General features: G+C 52.1%; 1 protein-coding gene across 1 annotated transcript in view; it reads right to left on the minus strand.

The window, feature by feature from the left end:
- Window positions 1–791: 791 nt before the first annotated feature.
- LOC147086681 (lysine-specific demethylase 5D-like) overlaps window positions 792–27150 on the minus strand; it is a 70317-nt gene continuing 43958 nt past the window's right edge. Inside the window, exons 2-4 of the mRNA XM_085978819.1 lie at window positions 4122–4199; window positions 3204–3326; window positions 792–1064 (exon numbers count right to left, since the gene is read on the minus strand). Of these exons, the coding sequence (XP_085834945.1) occupies window positions 807–1064; window positions 3204–3326; window positions 4122–4199 (459 nt within the window). The 3' untranslated portion in view covers window positions 792–806. The remainder of the gene's footprint in view (window positions 1065–3203; window positions 3327–4121; window positions 4200–27150) is intronic.

Below are 27150 nucleotides of genomic sequence, written 5' to 3' on the forward strand. Positions count from 1 at the left end.
GGAGGGTTGTAGGGGCTGGAGGAGGTTACAGAGATAGGGAGGGTTGTAGGTTGTAGGGGCTGGAGGAGGTTACAGAGATAGGGAGGGTTGTGGGGCTGGAGGAGGTTACAGAGATAGGGAGGGGTGTAGGGGCTGGAGGAGGTTACAGAGATAGGGAGGATTGTAGGGGCTGGAGGAGGTTACAGAGATAGGGAGGGTTGTAGGAGGTTACAGAGATAGGGAGGGTTGTAGGGGCTGGAGGAGGTTACAGAGATAGGGAGGGTTGTAGGGGCTGGAGGAGGTTACAGAGATAGGGAGGGGTGTAGGGGCTGGAGGAGGTACAGAGATAGGGAGGGTTGTGGGGCTGGAGGAGGTTACAGAGATAGGGAGGGGTGTAGGGGCTGGAGGAGGTTACAGAGATAGGGAGGGTTGTAGGGGCTGGAGGAGGTTACAGAGATAGGGAGGGTTGCAGGGGCTGGAGGAGGTTACAGAGATAGGGAGGGTTGTAGGGGCTGGAGGAGGTTAGAGATAGGGAGGGGTGTAGGGGCTGGAGGAGGTTACAGAGATAGGGAGGGGTGTCGGGGCTGGAGGAGGTTACAGAGATAGGGAGGGTTGTAGGGGCTGGAGGAGGTTACAGAGATAGGGAGGGTTGTAGGGGCTGGAGGAGGTTACAGAGATAGGGAGGGAGGGCCATGGAGGGATTTGAACGCTGAGGACGAGAATTTTAAACTCTCCCACTATCCACAGGCTTTTAAACCCCAGGCTCGGTGTCGCCGAGTTGCGAATTCTGGGCTCGCGTCACCAGCTCGGCGCCCCCCCCCACCCGGTCATCCGACGGCGCCACTTTCAGCTCTAGCCCACCGGGCGAGCGACGCACGCGGGCCAACAATGCCCGACCGAAAGGCCATCCTTACCGCGAGGCTGGCTCCAGACTGGAAGGTGTCGAAGGGGTAGATGACGCGCTCGTAGTGGGAGCGCAGCAGGGAGCCGATCCCCTTGCCCGGCGGGTAGGACAGACGCTGAGCCACTCGGGACCACCGCCTGTCTCGGCAGATGGCTTCATATCCGCCTTCCTCGATGACAATCTGAAAGACAAGAACAAGGGAGAGAGAGAGAGAGAGAGAGAGAGAGAGAGAGCGTGAGCGACGGAGAACAAACTGCGGAGCGTCGGTAAGCTGGGTTCTGTCGCTGGGTGTGCAATCAATGTGGAGTGGCGGCTGTGGGGATATCGCGGAGCCTCGAACTGGGAAGGACGCCAATTACAGACTTTAACCTTCTGTGGGTGTGCTCGCGCGCGAGTGCAGAGACAGCACATTTCAGGCAGTACCGCACTAAGGGCACGGGTAGCCACCACCGAGGCAACATCCCTTTCCAAAGCACCAAGTTCGCAATGCAAGGATGAATCAGACTGGAACTGCCTGGGTTTGGAGGGCCGGATTGTCAGATGTCAAAGGGAGCTTACACGAGGCCCACGGACACACCACCCCACCCCCCCCCCCCCCCCGCCCCCCTCGTGCAAGCTCAGCAGTGGTCACCGGCTAACCATCAGGAGCGGGGACTCGTTGGCGTATCACAGGTCTGGGGACCATGGAGCTCAATGCAACCAGTACCCTTGGCAGCCTGCGTAGCAAATACACAAGGCTGCTCCCTCACCTTGGCGGGAGGAGGTGGGTGGCGGCGGAAAGCAGAGCCAGAGACACCCCCAGGCCATCCTGGAGCACCTCCTATTGGCTCATCTTAGAGCAAAGACCGAGGAGGACGTGCCTCCTCTGTGATGTCAACTCATGGGATAAATAATCAAAGGGCTGGTGGTGCAGAAGGTCAGTGAAACTGGTGTACAACACTTGTTTCTTCAGCTATATCCCCATACTGGGGAGTGTTTGATGGGACAGTGTAGAGGGAGCTTTACTCTGTATCTAACCCCGTGCTGTACCTACCCTGGGAGTGTTTGACGGGACAGTGTAGAGGGAGCTTTACTCTGTATCTAACCCGTGCTGTACCTGCCCTGGGAGTGTTTGATGGGACAGTGTAGAGGGAGCTTTACTCTGTATCTAACCCGTGCTGTACCTGCCCTGGGAGTGTTTGATGGGGACAGTGTAGAGGGAGCTTTACTCTGTATCTAACCCCGTGCTGTACCTGCCCTGGGAGTGTTTGATGGGACAGTGTAGAGGGAGCTTTACTCTGTATCTAACCCGTGCTGTACCTGCCCTGGGAGTGTTTGATGGGACAGTGTAGAGGGAGCTTTACTCTGTATCTAACCCCGTGCTGTACCTGCCCTGGGAGTGTTTGATGGGACAGTGTAGAGGGAGCTTTACTCTGTATCTAACCCCGTGCTGTACCTGCCCTGGGAGTGTTTGATGGGACAGTGTAGAGGGAGCTTTACTCTGTATCTAACCCCGTGCTGTACCTGCCCTGGGAGTGTTTGATGGGACAGTGTAGAGGGAGCTTTACTCTGTATCTAACCCGTGCTGTACCTGCCCTGGGAGTGTTTGATGGGACAGTGTAGAGGGAGCTTTACTCTGTATCTAACCCGTGTTGTACCTGCCCTGGGAGTGTTTGATGGGGACAGTGTAGAGGGAGATTTACACTGTATCTAACCCCGTGCTGTATCTGCCCTGGGAGTGTTTGATGGGACAGTGCAGAGAGAGCTTCACTCTGTATCTAACCCGTGCTGTACCTGCCCTGGGAGTGTTTGACGGGACAGTGTAGAGGGAGCTTTACTCTGTACCTAACCCGTGCTGTACCTGCCCTGGGAGTGTTTGATGGGACAGGGTAGAGGGAGCTTTACTCTGTATCTAACCCGTGCTGTACCTGCCCTGGGAGTGTTTGATGGGACAGTGTAGAGGGAGCTTTACTCTGTATCTAACCCCGTGCTGTACCTGCCCTGGGAGTGTTTGATGGGACAGTGTAGAGGGAGCTTTACTCTGTATCTAACCCGTGCTGTACCTGCCCTGGGAGTGTTTGATGGGACAGTGTAGAGGGAGCTTTACTCTGTATCTAACCCATGCTGTACCTGCCCTGGGAGTGTTTGATGGGGACAGTGTAGAGGGAGCTTTACTCTGTATCAGAGCACAGCTTTTCAAAATGGGGTCTCTGACACCGCGAGCCATGGGGAGACTGATGAGGAGGCGATATGGTGTTCCCCGGCACCGATAACCTTCACTTCAACAAGCTGTGAGCCTCACTCATTCAGCAGACATTACGAATAGTTTTCAGACCATTACCTTGTTCAGACTATACAAGTCCAGGATTCTTCGCTCCAAATTGGGAATTTTTAGTGTGGATCCCTGCAGTTCCCAGAACTTGGCGATCTGATCCAGAAAGTTCAGCTTGACTCGGGTCTGCGCCTGCACAGAAACAAACAATCGACCCAGTTACACAACAGCGACGGGCACCCCCAGGGCTCAGCTGGTGAAGGCAAAGAAACGCGAGACGGATTCAATACCCGGTCTGTGCCAAGTTAGATTATCCCAGCTCATGTGGCTTCAGCTCGCGAGTCGGACAGTCAACCTGAGACTGTGACCCCTGGTTCGAGACTCTCCAGCCAGGGGGGAAACAGCCTCTCAGCATCTACCCCGTCAATCCCACTCAGAATCTTATACGTTTCAATGAGATCACCTCTCATTCTTCTAAACTCCAGAGAGTATCGGCCCAGTCTACTCAATCTCTCCTCATAGGACATCCCTCTCATCCCAGGAATCAATCTGGTGAACCTTCGCTGCACCGCCTCCAAGGCAAGTATATCCTTCCTCAGATAAGGAGACCAAAACTGTGCACAGTGCTCCAGGTGTGGTCTCACCAAGGCCCTGTACAATTGGAGCAAGACTTCCTTAGTCTTATACTCCAACCCCCTTGCAATAAAGGCCAACATGCCATTCGCCTTCCTTACTGCTTGCTGTACCTGCATGCTCGCTTTCCGTGTTTCTTGCACGAGGACACCCAAATCTCTCTGAACACCAACATTTGAAAGTTTCTCACCATTTCAAAAAATATTGTTTTTCTAATCTTCCTACCCAAGTGAATCAGCTCACATTTCCCCACATTCTACTCCACCTGCCACCTTACTGCCCACTCACTTAGTCTGTCTATATTCCCTTCGCAGCACCTTTCATCCGCTTGTTCCACAGAGGGCGTAGACTTACCTCCAACTCATTCAGCCGCTGGATTCGAGGAGTAAACTTGAAGTTGTCGACTTCAACAGCGAAAGGTGGCTGCCAGTCCTGGAGAGAGAAAGCACAGGTTTTAGGAGGCGAGGCCGGCAACAATCCGATCAAGCTTTGGGTCAGAACACCAACAAAGGACTTCCCACCTAACTGTACTTCCCTTAAAGGCCTCTTTATACACCAGGGTGAATTCAGACCAGGTACCAAACGCCATGTTTAAGCTGAGGCAGTCGCGTGTACACAATCGATCCCACAAAAATCCCTCAATCTTATCAACTGAATTGATGAGTGTCCGTTTGGCCCAACTGATGGCTATCTTGCTTCTGAGCCAGAAGATTGATGGAGGTCTTGCAAATGCTGAAAGGGTTCGATAGGGTAGACCTAGGAGATGATGTTTCCACTTGTGGGAGGAGACCAGAACTAGGGGCCGTCAATAGAAGACAGTCGCTGATAAATCCAATCGAGAATTCAGTAGTGAAACGTCCCAGGGCCCCTCACAGGAGCGTAAATCAGACAAAATTTGACACCGAGCCACATAAGGAGATATTAGGGACAGGTGAGCAAAAGCTGGGAGGTTTTAAGGAGCGTCTTAAAGGAGAGGCGGAGAGGTTTAGGGAGGGAATTCCAGAGCTCGGGGCCCAGGCGGCTGAAGGCACGGCCGCCAATGGCGGAGCGATGGAAATCGGGAGATGTTCAAGAGGCCAGAATTGGAGGAGCGCCGAGATCTCGGAGGGTTGTAGGGGCTGGAGGAGGTTACAGAGATAGGATGGGGGGGGCGGGGGCCAGGGAGGGATTTGGAAACAAGGATGAGAATTTTAAAATCGAGGCGTTGCCGGACCGGGAGCCAACGTAGGTCAGCGAGCGCAAGGGGGGGTGATCTAATCAGACTGATAGCTGGGATGGCAGGAATGACGTATGAGGAGAGATTGGGTCGATTGGGCTTATACTCGCTAGATCTCATTAAATGGCGGAACAGGCTCGAGGGGCCGAATGGCCTCCTCCTGCTCCTATCTTCTATGTTTCTAAGGCTTCTCACGAATCGAGGGAGGCGCTCCAGTGCAGCATCGCCGTCTTTCGGCCGAGTTGTTAAGCTAAGATTGTTGTCCGCCTGGTTTAGTGTTTGTTAAAAATCCCACAGCTCTGCACGAAGAGTGGAATCCCCTCCTGGTGCCCGGGCCAACATTCCTCCTTCAAAACATGCACCATCAGAAACAGATTAACGGGACTTTCATCTCTCTGCTGCTTGTGGGGTGTTGATGTTCGTCTGCACTGCAATATGACGAGGCGTTGCACAACGGCAAGTATTTTTAATAATGCCCTTTGTCGCAGTTATTTTCTCTCCAGCCGTTAATGAAAACAGTACAGAGAAGTTCAACACTATGGCGCGCCAACGAATGTGCGTCACGTGGAGACTGGATGCAAGCTGGCGGCCGAGATAGTCCACAGAGCCAGCTCCTGAGCACGGGACAGTCCTCACGGGGTTTGCGAGCAGAGAGACGGGATCGCGAGAACCTCACAAAAGAAGGGGTCACTATTACTGAGGTTTCCAACCTCGTTCCCTCCCACAGACGCAGGCGCTCACCGGCACTGGAGCTCGACTGGCGTGATTAGCCCGCTGTCGCCAGGCCTGCAACAGACAGGGCGACATTCAACCGTGGAGAGCATCAGAGCCAAGCTCAACCATCGCCCTCAGCCGATGCTCACACCTGCGTGTGCTTTTAAGGAGTCACAAATTGGCCGATCGGAAGATTGAACCCCGACAGCTCCAAATCAAAATCAGTTGCTTTAGACCCGGCAGATATGATGCCCTTTCTTCACGCCCACCCAACATTTGCACACGAAGCAGGAGTGAAGGAAGGTTTAGTTACGGGGGTCTGCCTTTCCCCTCTCTCCCACCACAAGGGGTGGGGGTAACAGCAGAGCGCTAATCCTAGCCTCGCCTGACAATCATCAGGAGCATGAACCCTGGCATAACATCCCCTGACTAACCCACTGGCAACAGTTGAAATAACTGGAAGCACTCAGCAGGCCAGGCAGCATCCGTGGAGAGAGAAACAGAGTTAACGTTTCCGGTCTGGGACCCTGCATCAGAACTGGGAAAGGCTGGAGGTGTGAGGGATTTTAAGCAGATGCAGGGGGAGGGGAGGAAGGAACCGCAGGAATAGTCAGTGCTCGGGTCGGAGGCAGGAGAGAGTAAATGTTGCTCAATCATCAACAGCCTGAAAAACGGGGGCTGAGGTTATGGTCTGAAATTGTTGAACTCGAGATTGAGTCCAGAGGGCTGCAGAGTGCCTGATCGAAAGATGAGGGGCTGTTCCTCGAGCTTACGCTGAGCTTCGTTGGAACAATGCAAGAGGCAGAGGGCGGTGCGGTCGGAGTGGGAATGGAGCGGTGAATTAAAGTGACAGGCCACCGGAAGCTCAGGGTCTCCCGTACGGACTGAACGGAGGTGTTCCGCAAAGCGGTCGCCCAATCTGCGTTTGGTCCCCCCAATGTAGAGGAGACCGTATCGTGAGCAGCGAATACAGTATATTAAATTGCAAGAAGTATAAGTAAATCGCTGTTTCACCTGGAAGGGGTGTTTGGGGCCCTGGACAGTGGGAAGGGAGGAGGTAAAAGGGCAGGTGTTGTATCTCCAACAACAGTTGCCTTGGTACAGACCCAGGGAGGGAAGCTGGAACCTCGTGCTCAGCTGGACACGGGTTCATCAAGATGGTGGCGCTGCTGATTAAAAGAGAGAGCTCTTTCACAACCTCCCGCACTGGACCACATCCAGCAACAGTTGTGCAAGAGCTCCTGAAGGAGTGCAAGGTGCATTACCTCTCGGGCTCCTTCACATGGACAGTTTCACTCTCCTCACTCCTAGCCTAATGCGACAATGATACCCCCATTCTGTTCTGGCAGACCGCCAGGCCCCAGCCAAGTGGCCATTCTTCACACGCAAGACCAGAGAGAGAGAGAGAGACAGAGAGAGACAGAGAGAGAGAGACAGAGAGAGAGAGACAGAGAGAGAGAGACAGAGAGAGAGAGACAGAGAGAGAGACAGAGAGAGACAGGGAGACAGAGAGAGAGAGAGACAGAGAGAGAGAGAGAGAGAGAGAGAGAGAGAGAGAGAGAGAGAGACAGAGAGAGACAGAGAGAGACAGAGAGAGAGAGAGAGAGAGAGAGAGACAGACAGAGTAGAGAGAGACAGGGAGACAGGGAGAGAGAGAGAGAGAGAGAGAGAGACGGGGAGAGAGCGCGCGTCGGAATCGCGGTGAAGCCCCAAGATTTCCAGAAGGGTCGCGCGGGGGGGGGAGGGGGGGGGGGCGGGGGTGGTGAAACCGAATCCACCGTCTGCCCTCTCAGGTGGATGTGAAAGATCCCACTGGCCACTATTGGAAGAAGAGCGGGGGGGAGTTCTCCCCGGTGTCCTGGGGCCAATATTTATCCCTCAACCAACATCACTAAAACAGTTGATCTGTTTGCGGGAGCTTGCTGTGCACAAATTGGCTGCCGCGTTTCCTACATTACAACAGTGACCACACTTCAAAAAAAAAAGTCCTTCATTGGCTGCGAAGTGCTCAGGGACGTCCTGGGGTCATGAAAGGCGCTATATAAATGCAAGTCTGTATTTTCCCCCCTCTAACCTTCATGTACTCCCGTACTATACATCCCTTCTTCCAACTCCCGATTATCAGCACAATGTTGAAATCGAGATTCATCCCATCATTTCTCATTCTAAGCCATTCTTTCAAAACCTCCAAAGTGCTCAGTCTTCCCTTTGGTGTCCCGCTAATCACCCACTGCTTGGAAGAATCTCATCGTCTCTCCAACTCTGTCCAACCTCAACTCTTCCCTGCCCTCAAGAGGCCTTTCACTTGGATTTATCCCTTCAGAAATGATTATCATTTCCCTAAATATCAGTAAAACACATTTCAACGGCCATTTTCCACTTGAGCGCTGTGCAGAAAGAGGTGTCGTTAAAATTCCAGGCACACTTCATCCACGTGTGCCCCAGCTAGTCACAGGGAAAACCGGACTTCTCGTTACTCGCGAGCGCAATTCTGCTTTTCCAAATTAAAAGCAGTGTGACCTACGTTGTCCCGTCTCGGTTCCCCAAACATATCAGTCAACAGCGTTACGGTATGTCACAGAATTCACAGCACAGAAAACAGGTCCATGCCGGTGTTTCTGCTCCACACGAGCCTCCTCCCACCTTACTTCACCCCATCACCATCTCCTTCTATCCCTTTCTCCCTCGTGTGTTTATCCAGCTTCCCCCTTAAAGGCATCTCCGCTATTCACCTCGACCACTCCCTGTGGTAGCGAGTTCCACATTCTCACCACTCTCTGGGTAAAGAAGTTTCTCCTGAATTCCCCATTGGATTTATTAGTGACGATCTTATAAAGCCATGGTGTGGAGATGCCGGTGGTTGGACTGGGGTGGACAAATGTAATGTAATGATGATGTAATGTTTTCCTGACTAACCTGGTTGGACACCATTCACACCTTTGATTGCTGTGATTATCTCTCTGCCGAGGTGTGATAAATGGCAGTTAGAAAGATTACCTCTAATCATCTGGCATTATTCTCTGACTATATAAGCTGTGTCTTTATGCATCTCTCCACTTCACCGGACGAAGGAGCAGCGCTCCGAAAGCTTGTGATTTCAAATAAAACTGTTGGACTATAACCTGGTGTTGTGTGACTTCTTACACTTATCTTATAAAGAAAGGAAGACTTGCATTTCTCCGACCACCGGACGTCCCAAGGCGCTTTCCAGCCAATAATGTGCTTTTTGAAGTGTGGTCACCGTTGTAATGTAGGAAACGCAGCAGCCAATTTGCGCACAGCAAGCTCCCACAAACAGCAATGTGATAAATGAGCAGATCATCTGTTTTTGTTATGTTGGTTGAGGGATAAATATTGGCCAAGACACTGGGGATAACTCCCCTGTTCTTCTTCGAAATAATGCCATGGGATCTTTACATCCACCTGAGAGAGCAGACGGGGCCTCGGTTTAACGTCTCATCCCGAAAGACGGCACCTCCGACAGTGCGGCGCTCCCTCAGCACTGCACTGGAGTGTCAGCCTAGCTTTATGTATTCCAGTCTCTGGAGTGGGACTTGAACCCACAACCTTCTGACTCAGAGGCGCGTGCGCGACCCACTGAGCCACAGCTGACACATTTTGAAAGCCCCTAGTTCTGGTCACCAAACATCATCTCTACGTCTACCCTATCGAACCCTTTCATAAGGTCCATCAGGTCACCCCTCAGCCTTCCCTTTTCCAGAGCCATGAGCCCCAGCCTGCTCAGTCACCATTCTCGTAAATAGCTTTTTTGCATTCCTCCAATGCTTCTATATCCTTCTGTTAACAGAAGGCCATTACCAAGCTTTCGCCAACATTAAATGCTCGCTCTCAACTCATCCTCTTCAAATCTGCTTCTTGAAGTTGTAAAGTTAGTGCTGGCGATCAGATAATTGGAGGGGGGGGGTGGTGGGGGGGGATGTTTCTGCGGTTAGAAACCGTTCTCGGACAGCTCGGCGGGGAAACTGCACAGTCGCGCCTGATGCTCGCCATCTTGAGGAGGTATCAGAGGACTGACAGCTGTCAGTGCCTTAGGAGGAGGAGGCGAGAGAGTACGTGGGGAGGAACAATCTGGCTCTGTGGGCATTTATCAATGCGCCACAGTACCGAACCATACACAGCAACAGGAGGAGGCCATTCAGCCCCCTCGAGCCTGTTACATTAGGAACAGGAGCAGGCAGCTCATTCAGCCCCTCGAGCCTGTTACATTAGGAACAGAACGAGGCCATTCAGCCCCTCGAGCCTGTTACATTAGGAACAGGACGAGGCCATTCAGCCCCTCGAGCCTGTTACATTAGGAACAGGACGAGGCCATTCAGCCCCTCGAGCCTGTTACATTAGGAACAGGACGAGGCCGTTCAGCCCCTCGAGCCTGTTACATTAGGAACAGGAGGAGGCCGTTCAGCCCCTCGAGCCTGTTACATTAGGAACAGGAGGAGGCCGTTCAGCCCCTCGAGCCTGTTACATTAGGAACAGGAGGAGGCCGTTCAGCCCCTCGAGCCTGTTACATTAGGAACAGGAGGAGGCCGTTCAGCCCCTCGAGCCTGTTACATTAGGAACAGGACGAGGCCATTCAGCCCCTCGAGCCTGTTACATTAGGAACAGGACGAGGCCATTCAGCCCCTCGAGCCTGTTACATTAGGAACAGGACGAGGCCATTCAGCCCCTCGAGCCTGTTACATTAGGAACAGGAGGAGGCCGTTCAGCCCCTCGAGCCTGTTACATTAGGAACAGGAGGAGGCCGTTCAGCCCCTCGAGCCTGTTACATTAGGAACAGGAGGAGGCCGTTCAGCCCCTCGAGCCTGTTACATTAGGAACAGGAGGAGGCCGTTCAGCCCCTCGAGCCTGTTACATTAGGAACAGGAGGAGGCCGTTCAGCCCCTCGAGCCTGTTACATTAGGAACAGGAGGAGGCCGTTCAGCCCCCTCGAGTCTGTTCTGCCATTCAATTAGATCACGGCTGATCTGCATCTTAACTCCATCTACCCGCCTTGGTTCTGTAACCTCTGATACCCGTACCCAACAAAAACCCATCAATCTCAGTTTTGAAATTTCCAGTTGACCCCCAGCCTCGACAGCTCTTTGGGGGGGGAGAGTTCCAGATTTCCACCACCCTTTGTGTGAAGAAGTGCTTCCTGACATCACCCCTGAACGGCCTGGCTCTAATTTGAAGGTTCTGCCCCCTTGTTCTGGACTCGCCCCACCAGAGGAAATTGTTTCTCTCTCGATCGACCCGATTGGATCCTTTAATCATCTCAAACACCTCGATCAGATCGCCCCTCAATCTTCTACACTCGAGGGAACACGAGCCCAGTCTGTGCAACCTGTCCTCGGAGTTTAACCCTTTTAGCCCCAGGATCACATATCCGGATGACCTCAAAATCTATCCCCAGTCTGTGCGGAGTTAGCTAGTCTAAGCTTGGGGAGGAGTCTGTGACTGAGAGTCTGTGACTGCTGTGAGTCGCTTTGATATCTTTGGATTTGGGGAGGGAGAGGAAGAAAAGAATAAAATGAGTCAAGGTGTCCTGCTGGTTGGCCTGGGCCAAGCGAGGACTGAATTAGATTTGGGTTACGTGACCCAACCACGGCGTTTAGGAACTTTAAATCAGAATAACGACATCTTCGTCACGCACGGATGTTATTTTCACATCATGGTTTTTCACCCTGCTCCATTTAACATGCTGGGAGTTTAATTCATATTCATCACGACTGACACCAGGTAAAGGGAACTGGAGTGAGGGCTGTCGAAACATAGAAACATAGAAGATAGGAGCAGGAGTCGGCCATTTGGCCCCTCGAGCCTGCTCCACCATTTAATGAGATCATGGCTGATCATCCAAATTCAGTACCCTGTCCCTGCCTTCTCCCCATATCCCTTGATCCCTTTAGCCTTAAGAAATATATCGAACTCCTTCTTGAATATATTTAATGAATTGGCCTCAACTGCCTTGTGTGGTAGAGAATTCCACAGGTTCACCACTCTCTGGGTGAAGAAATTCCTCCTCATCTCTGTCCTAAATGGCTTACCCCTTATCCTTAGACTGTGACCCCTGGTTCTGGACTCCCCGACCATCGGGAACAGCCTTCCTGCATCTAGTCTGTCTAGTCCTGTTAGAATTTTATAAGTTTCAATGAGATCCCCTCTCATTCTTCTAAACTCCAGCGAGTATAAGCCCAATCGACCCAATCTCTCCTCATACGTCATTCCTGCCATCCCAGGTATCAGTCTGGTGAATCTTCGCTGCACTCCCTCCATGGCAAGAACATCCTGCCTCAGATAAGGCGACCAAAACTGCACACAATACTCGAGGTCGAGATTTATAGTTTGTGGCAGAATTAACATGAGCAACAATTTAAACTTGGTCATGAGAGAGATTTCTTGCACTGGTTTTTTTTTTAGAAATTGGTTTGCCAATTTGGTGATTAAGTTGCGGGTTGTCAAGTGCTGGCAAACGTAACACTTCGGCCATCTCGTGTCAGCATCAAGCCCGCCCAGTTCAAGCAGAGGATCTAAAGCACCACTGGATCTGCCCCTAGATTACAATCCGCTCTCAGACCCACTGCACCAGCGGGACATTTATCCATTAGCCACAGCACCCACCAGGAACCGGGTTAACCCATCCCACGGGCAGCCTTTACAGCCAGGAGACGTTCATCCCAATGGTCACGACGGGAATTCCAAGTTCCAAGAAAGGTCCGTGACCGACCCGCGGCACCACCCAGTTCGCTCGGATGTTGGTCAGAGGATTACGCAGACGTCTTGCGACGAAGAATCAGCTGGCAGCTTCGCTCAGATCTGGAATGAACTTTGCCGCCGGATATTTGCAAACAAAAGGCCCACAGCGGGAGTTAACCCCCTCACTGCTCCGCCGGTCCTGGTCGCGTTCAAAACGCTGCGTGCGCAAGAAGTCATGGCTCTTCACTCAGACTGCGGTCGAGAACACAGACGATCCGAAAAAAAACACTCCCCCCACCCCCACCACCCGGTTCCCAGACCACCGGAGCCGTTGGGTTTAAGCCTTTACACACATTGCTGCTCATCCGAACAAAACACAGCGCAATCTGGCGGTCGGGTCGGCGCGCTCAAAAGGTGAAATGTCAAAACAGCTTTGAAGCACCGAGTACTTGGGAGTCGTATACGTCACTCAGAACTGGGGACTGAAGCATTAAATGGTATTCATGTTTAAAATATCTTCCACTTGTACCTCTGCTGAGAGTTTAATGGTCCACATGCAAGCCATCTCTACCCTACAGCTCGGAAATGTTGCTGCTTCCCAGGGGCACGCCCGATTACTGTAAGCTACGGCCTACAGCAGGTGCCCTGGAGCAGGGGCGGGGGTACACGCCAGTCCTCTCTGCTGTAGTCTGCAGCGGCAGGAACCATTTCGAAAACCCAATCCATGCTGTTAATGAGAGCTGGCGCGAGCAGGAACAAGACGACGATAGCGCAAGAGTGCTTGAAAGAGAAAGAGGGGGGAAAAGTGCAAGATGAGCAACAGTACACAAGGAAAAGGACAGAGAGAGAGCGCGAGAGAGCGGGCGAGAGAGCGGGCGCAAATTAAAGAAGGGGAAGAGCGGGAAAGAAAAGAAAGACTTGCAATTCTATAGCGCCTTTCATGACCTCAGGACCAATGAAGTTCTTGCTTTTTTGAAGTGTGGTCACTGTTGTAATCTAGGAAATGCAGCAGTCAATTTGCGCACAGCAAGCTCCCACAATCAGCAATGTGATAAATGACGGATCAGCTGTTTTTAGTGATGTTGGGTGAGGGATAAATACTGGCACCATTAAACCTGGGAGAACGTCCCCCTGCTCTTCTTCCAATAGTGGCCGTAGGATCTTTTACGTCCACCTGAGAGAACAGACAGTGCGGCGCTCCCTCAGTACCGCCCCTCCGACAGTGCGGCGCTCCCTCAGTACCGCTCCTCCGACAGTGCGGTGCTCCCTCAGTACCGCCCCTCCGACAGTGCGGCGCTCCCTCAGTACCGCCCCTCCGACAGTGCGGTGCTCCCTCAGTACCGCCCCTCCGACAGTGCGGCGCTCCCTCAGTACCGCTCCTCCGACAGTGCGGCGCTCCCTCAGTACCGCCCCTCCGACAGCGCGGCGCTCCCTCAGTACCGCCCCTCCGACAGTGCGGCGCTCCCTCAGTACCGCCCCTTCCGACAGTGCGGCGCTCCCTAGTACTGCCCATCTGACAGTGCGGCACTCCCTCAGTACCGCCCCTCCGACAGTGCGGCGCTCCCTCAGTACCGCCCCTCCGACAGTGCGGCGCTCCCTCAGTACCGCCCCTCCGACAGTGTGGCGCTCCCTCAGTACCGCCCCTCCGACAGCGCGGCGCTCCCTCAGTACCGCCCCTCCGACAGCGCGGCGCTCCCTCAGTACCGCCCCTCCGACAGTGCGGCGCTCCCTCAGTACCGCCCCTCCGACAGTGCGGCCCTCCCTCAGTACTGCTCCTCCGACAGTGCGGCGCTCCCTCAGTACTGCCCCTCCGACAGTGCGGCGCTCCCTCAGTACTGCCCCTCCGACAGTGCGGCGCTCCCTCAGTACTGCCCCTCCGACAGTGCGGTGCTCCCTCAGTACCGCCCCTCCGACAGTGCGGCGCTCCCTCAGTACCGCCCCTCCGACAGTGCGGCGCTCCCTCAGTACCGCCCCTCCGACAGTGCGGCGCTCCCTCAGTACTGCCCCTCCAACAGTGCGGCGCTCCCTCAGCACCGCCCCTCCGACAGTGCAGCGCTCCCTCAGCACTGCACTGGGGAGCGGCAGACTAGATTGCTCTGCTCGAGTACCTGGAGTGGGACTCGAACCCACGACCTTCTGAATCAGAGGCGAGAGCGCGACCCACTGAGTCACGGCCGACGCACAGCTCGGCCACAGATGGAACATTCGATGCAATTCTGAACAGCCCGTTCCACGAGAGCTATGAATCATGCAACGGACATAAGCAAAAGGTTCACTGGGGAATGATACCAGCAATGAGGTGTTCTCGCCCCGGAAAAAAGCTTAAAAGAAATTGCTTTTTCAGTAGAGCAGAAAAAAGTGACGATTCGAATTATGAAAGATTGAGAGGGTAAACAGTGAAAGTCCGTTCCCACAGGTTATGAATCGGTAACAGCTGGAGACGGACTCTGTCATCACGACAACAGTGTAAGGGGATAGTTAGAAGCAATCTCCCCCCTCTGCAGAAATGTATTTAGCACATGGGATGGTTTACCGGGATAAGATCAATATAAAAGGAAATGGGCAATGAGAGTACGGCTGCCGGTGGAAGGGCCAGCACCTATGCAGGCGCATTAGGCTGAAAAGCCCCTTCCGATGCTTTGACTTCTCGACCGGCTACCGACCATAGAGCACATATACCAGAAACGCTGTTTACGGAGGTCACGGTCCATCATCAAAGACCCTACCCACCCCAGCCACAGTCTGTTCGCCCTCCTGCCATCTGGGAGACGCTACAGATGCATTCGCACCCGTACGACCAGATTTAGGAACAGCTTCTTTCCCAGGGCTGTCATCCTACTGAACTCCACAAATAAACTCTAAAGTCTGCACATCTGCCGATGCACTTTATTATGGTTATGTTTATGTTAATGTATTACAAGCCAAATGTATGTTGAATGTTTAAATGTCTTAATCTAAATGTACACTCTCGGGAGCCGCAAGCCTACATTTCGTTGTACTGCACTTGTGCACTAACAATGACAATAAAAGTTGATTTGATTTGATTTGATTTCTCGGCTGTCTTTGCCCGTATTGAGAGCAAGGGGGAGAGTTCGCCCCGGTATCCCGGGGCCAATATTAGTCCTTCAACCAACATCACTAAAAATAAAACAGATGATCTGGTCATTATCGCATTGGCTGTTTGTGGGAGCTTGCTGTGCGCAAATTGCCTGCCGCGTTTCCCACATTACAACAGCGACCACACTTCAAAAAGTACTTCATTGGCGGTGAGGCACTTTGGGACGTGTGGAGCTGTGAAAGATCGAGAGGGTAGACAGTGAAAGGCGCTGGAGAGACACGAGTCTTCAGGACGGGAGGGCAGGAGAGCAAACTGGAAAAAAGTGTACGACGGGAACAAAATGGAGAAGCATGGTGTAGATCACAAAGAATTATCCATATCCCCTAAATTGTACTCCAATCCGATCAGCCCCAGTGCAATCCAAAGGGAATCCTTCTAGTAACTCTGGTGCTGATCCCGTTAGGAAACTGAAGATGGGCGCTCCACTTTCCTTTTCCCTGCCTTAGTGTCTGCTGAGAATTTGAAAAACATCTCACATGCCCCCAAGAGGCTGAAATTGTTTTTCCTTTTGTTTTAAAAAAAAACAGTAACGCCTCTCAGATCTAAATACGGACCCCTCGCTCACTGAAGGCGTGACTGAGGAACAGACGGGCTGGGTGGCAGGTCTGGTCTCTACTCTAACTCAACCCCCCCCCCCCCGGCCGAGCTACAGCCTCTGAAACAGAGGACCGCAGCATCCGCGGATCAAAGGATGCTGAAACCAAATCGCTGTGGTGATAACAACGAGCATTTGCTCTAGACAGTACAAACATTCCACCCACCCCCCCTACTATTATCGAGCTGAAGGCTCAGGTTATAAAGTGGGGTACAACTCCAACATACAGCAAACAGCCATCTTATTAGCTGCAAATTCACTGTTCCAATAATCTAGTCACGTGTCCGATAAAGAAAGTCGATGAGATCCGACGAGAACAACTACACCCCGAACCACTGGATCGGCCATCAGCAGACTACCACCGCGACTCTAATCGAAAGCTGGGGCTCAGAGGACGAAGGAGCCGTTTTAGAGACTGGCTGTTGTGGTTCGAAGATTGCTTGAACCTTCAATGGTTTATAATCCAGCCCGTATCCTGACACATTCACCCAAGACACTGACTGGATACGCCAGAACAGTAAACGAGGATAGACAGATATTTGGGATTAATATACTGGATTACTGGTCAAGCAGCAACAGTAATCCATTTCCAATTATTTGGGGGAGTTTTTAAATATAATTTCTTTTTTTTTTAATCTTTGGGCAGCCTCAATGGGTAAATGCACGACTTGGTGTTGGACCAAACCACTCAGATTTCTACCGATTTAAACCAGTGATTGGAGTGCGACAAGCTTGGAAGGGAGGGGGGCTTAAGTGCAAAAATACTTAAAGTATTAGATGCTTGGCACCTTCCGCTGCTCCATCAATGACCTTCCCGCCATCACAAGGTCAGAAGTGGGGATGTTCACTGATGACTGTACAGTGTTCAGCTCCATTCACAACTCCTCAGATAATGAAGCAGTCCATGCCCGCATGCAGCAAGACCTGGACGACGTTCAGGCTTGGGCTGATAAGTGGCAAGTAATATTCACACCACACAAGTGCCAGGCAATGACTATCTCCAACAAGAGAGAGTCTAACCAGCGCCTCTTGACATTCAACGGCATTACCATCGCCGAATCCCCCACCATCAACATCCTGGGGTCACCATTGACCAGAAATTTAACTGGACCAGCCACATAAATACTGTGGCTACAAGAGCAGGTCAGAGGCTGGGTATTCTGCGGCGAGTGTCTCACCTCCTGACTCCCCAAAGCCTCTCCACCATCAACAAGGCACAAGTCAGGAGTGTGATGGAACACTCTCCACTTGCCTGGATGAGTGCAGCTCCAACAACACTCGAGAAGCTCGACACCATCCAGGACAAAGCAGCCCACTTGATCGGCACCCTGTCCACCACCTTAAACATTCACTCCCTCCACCACCGCCGCACCGTGGCTGCAGTGTGGACCATCTACAAGATGCACTGCAGCAACTCGCCAAGGCTTCTTCGGCAGCACCTCCCAAACCCGCGACCTCTTCCACCTAGAAGGACAAGGGCAGCAGGCGCACGGGAACACCACCACCTGCAAGTTCCCCTCCAAGTCACACACACCATCCTGACTTGGAAATATATCGGCCGTTCCTTCATTGTCGCTGGGTCAAAATCCTGGAACTCCCTCCCTAACAGCGCTGTGGGAGCACCTTCACCACACGGGACTGCAGCGGTTCAAGGCGGCGGCTCACCACCACCTTCTCGAGGGCTATTAGGGATGGGCAATAAATGCTGGGCCTCGCCAGCGACGCCCACATCCCATGAATGAACAAAAAACTTAACTGACGAACTAATATTGACAGTCAGACAAGTATAACAATATCACCACAGGGAGTGGTTGAGGTGAATAGCAGAGATGCCTTTAAGGGGAAGCTAGATAAACACACGAGAGAGAAAGGAATAGATGGATATGGTGATGGAGTGAGATGAAGAGGGGTGGGAGGAGGCTCGTGTGGAGCAGGAGCACCGGCACGGACACGTTGGGCCGAATGGCCTGTTTCCTTGTTGTAAATGCTATCTCCTTGAGCTAGTGCACAATAATGCAAAATGTATTTGCACTTTCTTGTGGCGAGACCAAAGCTAGACGCGGACCAGCTGACAGGAAGATGGGGTGACACTGAGAACTGACGACTGTTTCATGGACGTTCACCCCAGCGGGCGACTTGTAGACGGGGAGTTACATCTCCAGGTGAGACGAGCAGGTGGCACGGCTGCTGGGTTTCGGGAGGGGAGTCACAGGGGGACACCAATTCATCGGGTCAGACAGCAGACCCGATTAGCCACGCCAAGTTGTTGACTCCTTGCTGTTTGTCAGCATGTGGAATGAGGGTTGCGAGGGCATGGAATTCACTTCCAGGGTCAGTGGCTAAGGCAGAAATGGTCAACATTCAAGATCAGATCGGATAGATGGAAAACGGGTTAAAAGAATAAAGAAAGACGGACTCCCATTTCTCCAGCGCCTTTCACCACCTCGGGACGTCCCAAAGCCCTTCACAGCCAATGAAGTACTTTTTTTGAAGTGTGGTCACTGTTGTAATGTAGGAAACGCGGCAGCCAATTTGCGCACAGCAAGCTCCCACAAACAGCAATGTGATAATGACCAGATCATCTGTTTCAGTGATGTTGGTTGAGGGATAATTATTGGCCCCAGGACACCGGGGAGAACTCCCCCCTGCTCTTCTTCGAAATAGAGGCCATGGGATCGTTTACATCCACCTGAGAGGGCAGACGGGGCCTCGGTTTAACGTCTCATCTTAAAGACAGCACCTCCGACAGTGCGCTGCTCCCTCAGTACCGCCCCTCCGGCAGTGCGGCGCTCCCTCAGTACTGCCCCTCTGACAGTGCGGCGCTCCCTCAGTACCACCCCTCCGACAGTGCGGCACTCCCTCAGTACCGCCCCTCCGACAGTGCGGCGCTCCCTCAGTGCCACCCCTCCGACAGTGCGGCGCCCCCTCAGTACTGGCCCTCCGACAGTGTGGCGCTCCCTCAGTACCGCCCCTCCGACAGTGCGGTGCTCCCTCAGCACTGCCCCTCCGACAGTGCGGCGCTCCCTCAGTACCGCCCCTCCGACAGTGCGGCGCTCCCTCAGTACCGCCCCTCCGACAGTGCGGCGCTCCCTCAGTACCGCCCCTCCGACAGTGCGGCGCTCCCTCAGTAATGCACTGGAGTGTCAGCCTATATTTCTGCGCTCTAGTCTCGGGACTTGACCTCAACCTTCTGACTCACAGGTGAGAGTGTTACCAACTGAGACACGGTAGGGGAAGAGGGCAGGTAAATGTGATTGGAACTGTTTTCTCGTATTGAATGTAAATGCTGGCACGGACTGGTTGGGCCTAATGGCCCTTTTCCATGCTGTAATTTCTGTGAATACAGTTCTCTGGGGGGTACCAGAGGGTGATCAAGTTGCCAATCTTCACAACACAGGTCTATATCAGATCACAGAGTTTGCCGTGTAGAATACAGCCAGGAATGTGTGACGGAAGCTGTATTGCAACACTGGTGCTGAACATCCGTCAGTTCTCAGTACAACCCCATCTTCCTGTCAGCTGGTCCTAGTCTAGCTTCGGTCTCACCACACAGTAACGTTATGGAAACACTTCCTCCTCTTGTTACAGGACGCAAAGTAACGGTAAAAAAACTTAGCGCTTGTGGTATTTCAAGACAATGCACTCCCAACTACCGAACTCCAGTGGGAAAGCACTGACGGTGGAGATTTACATAGAAGATAGGAGCAGGAGTAGGCCATTCGGCCCCTCGAGCCTGCTCCACCATTTAATGAGATCATGGCTGATCATCCAAATTCAGTACCCGGTCCCTGCCTTCTCCCCATATCCCTTGATCCCTTTAGCCTTAAGAAATATATCCAACTCCTTTTTGAATATATTTAATAAATAAATTGGCCTCAACTGCCTTGTGTGGTAGAGAATTCCACAGGTTCACCACTCTCTGGGTGAAGAAATTCCTCCTCATCTCTGCCCTAAATGGCTTACCCCTTATCCTTAGACTGTGACCCCTGGTTCTGGACTCCCCCGCCATCGGGAACATCCTTCCTGCATCTAGTCTGTCTAGTCCTGTTAGAATTTTATAAGTTTCAATGAGATCCTCTCTCATTCTTCTAAACTCCAGCGAGTATAAGCCCAATCGACCCAATCTCTCCTCATACGTCATTCCTGCCATCCCAGGTATCAGCCTGGTGAATCTTCGCTGCACTCCCTCCATGGCAAGAACATCCTTCCTCAGATAAAGCGACCAAAACTGCACACAATACTCAAGGGGTGGTCTCACCAAGGCCCTGTACAACTGCAGCAAGACATCCTTGTTCCTGTGCTCGAACCCTCTCGCTACGAAGGCCAACTGCCTACGAAGTGGGAAGACATCGATCCCAGTGATGCCAGCATTCAACGGAGGAAGTGCTGCACTGTCAGAGGCAGCATCGCATTTACCTACCCCGTCCCCCTTTTCCTTCATCCCTCCATCCAATCTTGAACGCTGACGTAATGTGGATCAAGCAGCTAATCACTTACTTGAACCGACAGTATCTCCCAACGTGGATGGTATCATCTCACCGTACATCACCTTCCCTGCTGAATTAATACCCTTCAATATCGTAAAGTGGAATTAATGTCGGATTATCAAATTCAGGCTGACACTCCAGTGCAGTGCTGCACCGTCGGAGGTGCCGTCTTTCGGATGAGACGTTAAACCGAGGCCCTCTATTTGAAGAGCGGGTGAGCGCTCCCCGGTGTCCTGGGCCAATTATTTATCCCTCAATCAACATCACTAATTATCCGGTCACTTATCTCATTGCTGTTTGTGGGAGCTTGCTGTGCGCAAATTGGCTGCTGCGTTTCCTATATTACAACAGTGACCACGCTTCAAAAAAGTCCTTCATTGGCTGTGAAGCGCTTTGGGACGTCCTGAAGTTGGTGAAAGGTGCTGGAGAAACGTGAGTCTTTCCTTCCATCAGAATGGGTACAGGGGTTGACTGAACTGAACGATAAGCTACGTTTATAGACAAATCAAAGGCCCTACCAAAAAGAGATGATCGAAATCTCCCTCGTTTGTTTGCCCTCCATCTTATAAATTAATTGTGGAAAAAATGGAGAGTGGTTAGCTGACAATCGTGAGGCCAGCTTGCAGAACAGCATCCCATTTCACATTCAGCAGGTAGATCAAAACACTTGGGCAACAACTGGAGTCGTATCATAGAATCATAGAATAGTGCAGCACAGGAGGAGGTCATTCGGCCCATCGAGTCGGTGCCGGCTCTGTCGGCGAGCAATCCAGTCAGTCCCGCTCTTTCCCCATATCCCTGCAATGCTTTCTCCTTCGAGTATTGATCCAATTCCCTTTTGAAGGCGACTATTGACTCTATCCACCGCCCTATCAGGCAGCGCATTCCAGATCCTAACCACTCGCTGCGCAAAAAAGTTTCTCTTCCTCTCCCCTCTAAATCTGTGTCCTCTGGTTACCGACCCTTCAGCCATTGGGAACACGTCCTTATCTGAGGAAGGATGTTCTTGCCATCTAAGGATAAGGGGTGAGCCAATTAGGACAGAGATGAGGAGGAATTTCTTCACCCAGAGAGTGGTGAACCTGTGGAATTCTCTACCACAGAAGGCAGTTGAGGCCAATTCATTAAATATATTCAAGAAGGAGTTAGATATATTTCTTAAGGCTGAAGGGATCAAGGGATATGGGGAGAAGGCAGGGACCGGGTACTGAATTTGGATGATCAGCCATGATCGCATTAAATGGCCGACTCCTGCTCCTATCTTCTATGTTTGTTTCTATGTTTCTCCTTATTTACTCTGTCTAAACCCTTCATGATTTTGAACACCTCTATCAAATCTCCTCTTAGCCGTCTCTGCTCCAAGGAGAACAATCCCAGCTTCTCCACGTACCTGTAATCCCTCATCCCTGCAACCACTCTAGTCAATCCCCTCTGCACCCTCTCCACAGCCTTTTATTAACAAGTGCGGTGCCCAGAATAGGGCACAGTACTCCCACTGGGGCCGGACTGGTGCTTTATATCGGTTTATCACAAAGTCCTGGCTTTTGGACTCTGGGCTGGATTTTCATTGAGGAGGCGGGACTACAACTTTCGGGGTTGTAGTCCCGCCTCCATCGAGTTGTGGCCAACCCATATGATTTTCCCTTGATTGACCTTGTTGAGCCCGCTCAGCAGGCCAATTAAGGGCCACCAGGCAACAGGTGACGTCACAGATTGACATTTCATCTGTCAAGCGCTTTTGACAGATGAAATATCAACGTTTGACAGCTGTTTGAAGCTGTCAAACACTGACAATCTGTACTCCAGGTTAATTCCTTCCTCTCAGGCTGATTTAGAGATCTCCCCGGAACAGAAAGCTGAATGCTGCAGATTTTGACAGCTGGCGGCCATTCTGCTTTCTGTGCCGGTGAGATGAGGGACTCCTGAGACCTGAGGGAAGGAAGGCTGTAAAGGTAAGTAAAGGCAAGTAAAACTTCTTTAAACACTTTACACACACCAAACACACCTACCTCTGCACTCATGCACCCATCACTCACCTGAACACCAGACATCTCGAACCCTCCAAGCCCTTCACCCCGACGGTCCGCCTCGCTAACTTGGCGTGGTTTGGAGCCGTCGGGAATCCCGCACTTCAGGGATAAAAATAGGGATTAGGCTAAAAGCTGCCTGTTAACTACCTGTTAACAGGCAGTTCATTGGCACTAATCCCCTTCCCGCCTCGGGGAGGCGGGTCCCAGCGCGGGTCGGGTATCCGCCTCCTTTGAAACTGGCGTGGAGGCGGGTTGGGGGGGCGGGACGGGTTCGTGCCCCCCGATTTCGCGATTTTAAACCCCCCCCACGCCTCCACGGCCCAATGAAAATCCTGCCCTATGCCTCTATTTGTAAAGCCCAGGATCCCTTATGAGCTGCTTTGTTAACCAGTCCTGCCACCGTCAAAGATTTGTGCACAAGATCTCGCTCTTCTTGCATCCAATGTTCCCTTTAAGCTGCGCGACTGTGCAGCCGGATCACCGGCTTTTAAATAGGAGAAACCGCGGTATTTTGAATGGGCCACGCGTCCCCTACCCCCCACCCCTCCCCCAAAATATGAAAGGGAACATTGCTCACACCTCCGTTAAAATTGTACCATTTAGCTGGTATTGTCTCTCCCCTTCCTAACAAAATGCATCCTTGGGTAAAGGAGAGTTTGCTTTTAAAATAAACCAGCTGCTGCTATCCCCGATGGAAAAGGCGCATCCGTGATCAGATTCGTGATACAGCCCTGCCAAAAGAAACACACACACGCACGCACACAGACACCTGCAGATACTCGGCGTCTTACACTCACGCATCACGACTCGCAGCTCGGACAAGGTGCAAAGCAGCTGCCGGAGAACCCATGAACCATTCTGCAGGGAGCCAGCGCCCACAGGAGGACAGAAATACATTATTTTTTTGCGGGCGGGCGCGGGGAGGTGGGGGGGGGTGACCTTTGTTAAAAGCATGCGTATTTCACCCCGTAGCTTTGTCGACAAGACTTGGATGCAGCCATGTGGGTCCGTGAGAGGCCTTTACCAGGCTGGCGGTTTCACAGACACACACACACACACAAAGCCAAGCATTCTGCTCCCCGTTGCACCATATGTTGCTCACTGATGTGTTTACCTACTTTTATAACAAACAGCTGCCTCTAGACTAGCGAATATTCTTACTTTGGTCTACATTTAAAAAAAAACACAGTTCTACAAACCAGTAAAAGGGGGGGTGGAGAGAATGCAGCAGGTTGTTTCCTGATATATAAAAGGCACTATAAGCACACTGTTCTCATCAATGAATGGGGACAAAAAATTCAAAACTGTATTTGCCAGTGAGCAGGAAAACCTGGGCTAAAATTTCTCATGAAAATTACAGCGGATAACGAGATCAAACTAAAATGACCGGGGCGAGAAGCATTCGGTGGGCCACAGCTTCGATGCTCAGACAATTCATCTTCCGTGCCGCCATTCAAACCGCGGTTTATTATTGAGAATTGGGCAAATTTTGAGAAAGAACTCCTTGCGAAGGCCAGAATAAAAATATGAAGAGTGAAAATCTAGTTTGCGTACGAGTTGAACGCGGCCACAGATGAGACAAGATTCGGACTAATTTGCTTACGACCATTACGCCAAAATAAAACCACAGATTAAGACTGAAATTATAAGCAAAACCCTAGATGTAAAGGTGATGTCTTTCCTCATTGGCGCTTTAATAAAAAGAGTCTTGCATTTATCCTCAGGACATCCCGAAGCGCTTTACAGCCAAATGAAGAACTGTTGCAATGTAGGAAACGCAGCAGCCAGTTTGCGCACAGCAAGCTCCCACAAACAGCAAGGTGATAAATGACCGGATCATCTGTTTTAGTGATGTTGGTTGAAGGGTAAATATTGGCCCCAGGACACCGGGGAGAAATGAAAGAGAGACGGTAAATGCTGAATACGCCTTTAAAATGAGGCCGGATATTCAGAGCACAAATTTTTATCAGATACCAGAAGGAACTTCATGTAAAGGGCGACAGAGTGGCGAGCTCATGGAGCATTCGAGGATGCTAACCAGAGTGCGCTCCACCGGGCCAACTGGCCTTTTCTTGCCCTCATGTTCTTGGAGATTTTGAGGATACAAGACATTCAAAATGAATTCTTTAACCTCCAACATATCCTTCTCAAGAGCCAAGCCACCAAAGCAGAGCTCTGAGTGACAGGCAGATCGTTTGGGCTCCACCTTAATATAACAAGGGCGAGTTACATTTATATAGCACCTTTATCGCAGTAATAGATTGGGAGAAGGGGAAGTGCAAAGAGACCTGGGTGTCCTTGTGCACCAGTCGCTGAAGGTAAGCATGCAGGTGCAGCAGGCGGTTAAGAAGGCAAATGGTATGTTGGCCTTCATAGCGAGAGGATTCGAGTACAGGAGCAAGGATGTCTTGCTGCAGTTGTACAGGGCCTTGGTGAGACCACACCTTGAGTATTGTGTGCAGTTTTGGTCGCCTTATCTGAGGAAGGACGTTCTTGCCATGGAGGGAGTGCAGCGAAGATTCACCAGGCTGGTACCTGGAATGGCAGGAATGACGTATGAGGAGAGATTGGGTCGATTGGGCTTATACTCGCTGGAGTTTAGAAGAATGAGAGGGGATCTCATTGAAACTTATAAAATTCTAACAGGACTAGACAGACTAGATGCAGGAAGGATGTTCCCAATGGCGGGGGAGTCCAGAACCAGGGGTCACAGTCTAAGGATAAGGGGTAAGCCATTTAGGACAGAGATGAGGAGGAATTTCTTCACCCAGAGAGTGGTGAACCTGTGGAATTCTCTACCACAGAAGACAGTTGAGGCCAATTCATTAAATATATTCAAGAAGGAGTTAGATATATTTCTTAAGGCTATAGGGATCAAGGGATATGGGGAGAAGGCAGGGACAGGGTACGGAGTTTGGATGATCAGCCATGATCTCATTAAATGGCGGAGCAGGCTCGAGGGGCCGAATGGCCTCCTCCTGCTCCTATCTTCTATGTTTCTATTAAGTCCCAAGCCGCTTCACAGAAGCGTAACCAGACTGAAGCGGACACCGAGCCAGAATGAGACGACAGTAGGAGAGGTGACCAAAAGCTTGGTCAGAGGCAATTCTTAAGGGAGGAGAGAGAAAATCGGTCAGAGAACCAAGTTGTCCTCGGCCAGTAGCATTATCTCCGCCAATCGTATCTTGGGAACACCCACGTGACTTATGGCTGTGGGGGTTGGGAAGGAGAGGAGAGGAACGGAAGCAGGCAAACAGAGCTAATGTACAGAAGAACACTTCTGCCCCAGAGTGACTGCTAAAGTACAGGAAACTCTTTTTTATCCAGGACTGGCGTGGTGCCGGGTGATCAAAAAGTCCGGATTACAGAGAGGTATACTTACCAAGGTGCGAGAGCCACGTACACGGCCACAGGTCCAGGAACCCCGATTACACGGCCACAGGTCCAGGAACCCCGGTTACACGGCCACAGGTCCAGGAACCCCGGTTACACGGCCACAGGTCCAGGAGCCCCGGTTACACGGCCACAGGTCCAGGAGCCCCGGTTACACGGCCACAGGTCCAGGAGCCCCGGTTACACGGCCACAGATCCAGGAGCCCCGGTTACACGGCCACAGATCCAGGAGCCCCGGTTACACGGCCACAGATCCAGGAACCCCGGTTACACGGCCACAGATCCAGGAGCCCCGGTTACACGGCCACAGATCCAGGAACCCCGGTTACACGGCCACAGATCCAGGAACCCCGGTTACACGGCCACAGGTCCAGGAGCCCCGGTTACACGGCCACAGATCCAGGAGCCCCGGTTACACGGCCACAGGTGCAGGAACCCCGGTTACACGGCCACAGATCCAGGAACCCCGGTTACACGGCCACAGGTCCAGGAACCCCGGTTACACGGCCACAGGTGCAGGAACCCCGGTTACACGGCCACAGGTGCAGGAACCCCGGTTACACGGCCACAGATCCAGGAGTCCCGGTTACACGGCCACAGGTCCAGGAGCCCCGGTTACACGGCCACAGATCCAGGAGCCCCGGTTACACGGCCACAGGTGCAGGAACCCCGGTTACACGGCCACAGGTGCAGGAACCCCGGTTACACGGCCACAGGTGCAGGAGTCCCGGTTACACGGCCACAGGTGCAGGAACCCCGGTTACACGGCCACTAATATATAGTAAAACTTACCTGAACCTACTCCTGAATTTTGCCGGTTAAGGGAGGTTTCCGGATATTTCGGTGCCGGTTAAAAGAGAGTTTCCTGTACCTGGATTCCTTCAGCAGAAGTACAAAGTTCTGAAGGAAGGAGTAAGATCCACTGCCCAGTGACTCGATCTGTCAAAAATCACACACACCGGCTCTTGTAAAGGAGGGTCGCGTTGTGAAGCCACATGCCGCGTCTCCTGGGGAGCGTCTGATCTCAGGTGCTGCAGGTTTGCACAGTGTTCAACTGAGGGGGCTGGGCCGTTCCACGCAGCACATTCCTGCGTCGGTGATGGGCCCGAGGTCGCCCCGGCACCCACCCTCCCCGCC

This window comes from Somniosus microcephalus, unplaced genomic scaffold (genome assembly GCF_052327205.1).
Source record: "Somniosus microcephalus isolate GS21.2 unplaced genomic scaffold, FLI_Smic_1.0 unresolved_chr7, whole genome shotgun sequence".
Taxonomy (NCBI): Eukaryota; Metazoa; Chordata; class Chondrichthyes; order Squaliformes; family Somniosidae; genus Somniosus; species Somniosus microcephalus.